Source organism: Salmo salar, chromosome ssa03 (genome assembly GCF_905237065.1).
Source record: "Salmo salar chromosome ssa03, Ssal_v3.1, whole genome shotgun sequence".
Classification (NCBI taxonomy): domain Eukaryota; kingdom Metazoa; phylum Chordata; class Actinopteri; order Salmoniformes; family Salmonidae; genus Salmo; species Salmo salar.
Window position 1 is genome coordinate 51,109,508 of NC_059444.1, and position 2,584 is coordinate 51,112,091.

General features: G+C 43.7%; 1 protein-coding gene across 2 annotated transcripts; it reads right to left on the minus strand.

Annotated features, from left to right (window-relative positions):
- Positions 1–414: 414 nt before the first annotated feature.
- On the minus strand, positions 415–2,030 carry LOC123741879 (zinc finger C2HC domain-containing protein 1B-like). Of its 2 annotated transcripts, none has more exons than XR_006769390.1 (2): positions 1,043–2,030; positions 415–704 (listed from the first exon to the last, which is right to left on the minus strand). XR_006769390.1 is itself a non-coding variant. In XM_045716123.1 (2 exons), the coding sequence occupies exons 1-2, from the start codon at positions 1,067–1,069 to the stop codon at positions 486–488; spliced, it is 246 nt and encodes an 81-aa protein (XP_045572079.1). In that variant the 5' UTR covers positions 1,070–1,676; the 3' UTR covers positions 415–485. The 2 variants fall into 2 exon arrangements, 1 of the variants encoding a protein (XP_045572079.1); XM_045716123.1 differs by having other exon boundaries at positions 1,043–1,676.
- Positions 2,031–2,584: the final 554 nt, after the last annotated feature.

Below are 2,584 nucleotides of genomic sequence, written 5' to 3' on the forward strand. Positions count from 1 at the left end.
TTATGTCGAGAGACCAAGGATTAAGCTGTCAAAAGCTGACCAACTTCAGTTATGTGTAAATTTGGTAAGTTAAACAACTAAATTAATTAGTTTATCTTTCTTCATTTTTCCAATTCATAAAAAAAATCACTCCTTTTCATATTCAGATTTGACAAATACGTTCCCTTGTTTCTTAATATTTGATCTATTCTACTTTCCTGCACTAGTAACACATCTGACAGAATAATTTAGCTGAGTATTTGGATTTTATTTTATTGAGGTGTTTTATACAGGTGTTTCTGTAGATTTGAGGAACTGCTGAAAACTGTTAGTTTAGACGTTTCTGTATACAATACTGCCTCCTAGTAGTACTGCCTCTTATTGGAACCCTCACAGATTCCAAGGTAGAAGTCCTAATTTGGGCAGCAGGTGGTTTAGCAGTCACTGTATGTCTGTCTGTTCATTCCAAAATACAAAAGAGCGACAGACTCAGGTCCCTTGGTGCATCAGACCACGGATCGCTTCACGTAGCCAGCCAGTTCAGTGCCTTTGAGCCGGTGCTTGGTGGAGTCATAGACCCCCCGTCTAGAGCTCTTGGAGGAGAGCTTGGCACAGATCTCGCTGTGCTTCTCCAGGCGACTAGGATCAAAGCACCGGCCGCAGTGCTCACACTGCTTCAGCTTGGAGTTGGCTGCACTCATCCCAAATCGACGTTTCAACACCACCTGAATGAATGGATGTTATCAGAATGGGCCAAATAATGGGCAGCTGGGCAACAAAGACAAGATATACAATATGTACAAATCAGATGAGGCTGATGGAAGGAGCTCATTGTAATGGGCTCATTGTAATAGCTGGAATAGAATAAAAGGAACGGTATCACACACATCAATCACATGGAAACCACGTTTGATTCCGATCAATTCATTTCATTCCAGCCATTACAACGATCCTATCCTCCTATAACTCCTCCCATCAGCCTCCTCTGATACAAACGCACGTGATCACCAACACTACACTAGATCACCAGTTAGCATGGCTTTGGAATGTCAAGCTACTTTACCTGTCTGTCCTCCTTTTTCTCTTCCATGTTCAAACCCTTCTTGACTTCCTTTGGTTTGCTCACAGTGTATCTCGTGGCTGTCTACTTTGGCTTACTTGCCACACTGCTTTGTTCTCCATTTCTCCTCACCTCTTTATTCCTTTCTTCCTCTTCTTCGTTATCTCTTATCATCTCCCATAGGTCAGAATCCACCTTCATTAGGCAAATCTCCTGGATGAACTTCTCCACCTTTTTTCTCAACCGTTCTTTAGCGTTTTTCTCCTCCAGAGCCTGAGCATCCATCTTGGCCCCACTTTTAATCAGTTTCAATTCTTGGGTGACACTGATCAGCTTGGCCTTCATATATGCCATCACCTGCTCAGCCTCTGAGTTAAAGACGTCCCATACCATCTCATCGGGGCATGGCGGTAGATCCTGTACAGTTAGGGTCTGAGTCTTGAACTGAACGTGTTTCTTCACAACCTGCCTTCTGTACTTTGAAGCAGCAGGACGAGGGCTGCCCTCTGGTCTGACTGGCTGGAAAGGCTTCTTCTTGGCATCATTGTTTGGCACAGTGACTCTGGCTCTAATGGGAGGAAGTGCCATCTTGGCGACCATATTGGCTCCATGGACTGCCTTCAATGGCATGGCACTATGGAGGTAGATGTCTTTCTCCACGCAGGTTTGATCCGTCTTGGTACCGATGTGTTGCAGTGGCATCCGGATGGGAGGAACAGTAGCCTTCCCTGACTGCTGAGATGTTGGAGCTACATGCAGTCCTTGACTCTTCCCATTGCAGATGGACCTCTTTTTCTGCAGTACTGGGATTCTGGAGGGAGGATGTGGTTTCTTTTCCACAGCCTTCAAACTGGCAAGTCGCTGCAGAGCACCCTTTCTTTCTTCAGTCAACTCCAGTACTGGGATTCTGGAGGTGTTTAAACTGTTTTGTTTGAAAGCTGGAAGCTTCTCAGTGGCCTTGGGTTGAGATGTCAGGGCAGGCTGAACGCAGTTGCTTCTGGCAGCTCCAAGGTTCCCTGTTAAAGCATTGTCTTCCTGTAGCGGCCGCAAGAATCTCCTCATCATCAAGGAGATTGACAGTGGCATTCTTCTAACCTCGTTCTGCAACTAAGTTTTCGTCTAGTAGCACTTTCTATATTTTATGGTGATCTACTGTGTTAACTATATCTCAGGAGGAATCTGCTAGATTGTCTTGGATACTAGTGTTCTATTTTCTGCAATCAGACACCGGAATGTTCAAACAGAACATTTGGAATTTATTGATCAGTTGTGACATCATAATTAAAACAATCCCTTATTTTAAGTGTTTCTAAAATTCCCAATGGGGAGAAATGAATGGTGGAAATACGGTTAGAACCATTTCCTTGTTTGACCGCTATGTTTTATGGGTATTATGACTCATACTGTGGTACTCTATTGTACTTACACAAATAACTGGAGTTGGTCAACTTTTGACAGCTTAATCCTTTGTCTGTGCATGATCATTTGCCTCCAACTAGTCACTAGCATGAGAAATCTGCAGATTATTTTGTTTTAGTTTACTGG

Excerpts from the sequence above, each read along its gene's own strand:
- LOC123741879 (XM_045716123.1), bottom strand. The coding sequence starts at position 1,069 with ATGGAAGAGAAAAAGGAGGACAGACAG. Across the intron at positions 705-1,042 it reads AGAAAAAGGAGGACAGACAG|GTGGTGTTGAAACGTCGATT; the intron begins GTAAAGTAGCTT and ends CCATTCATTCAG.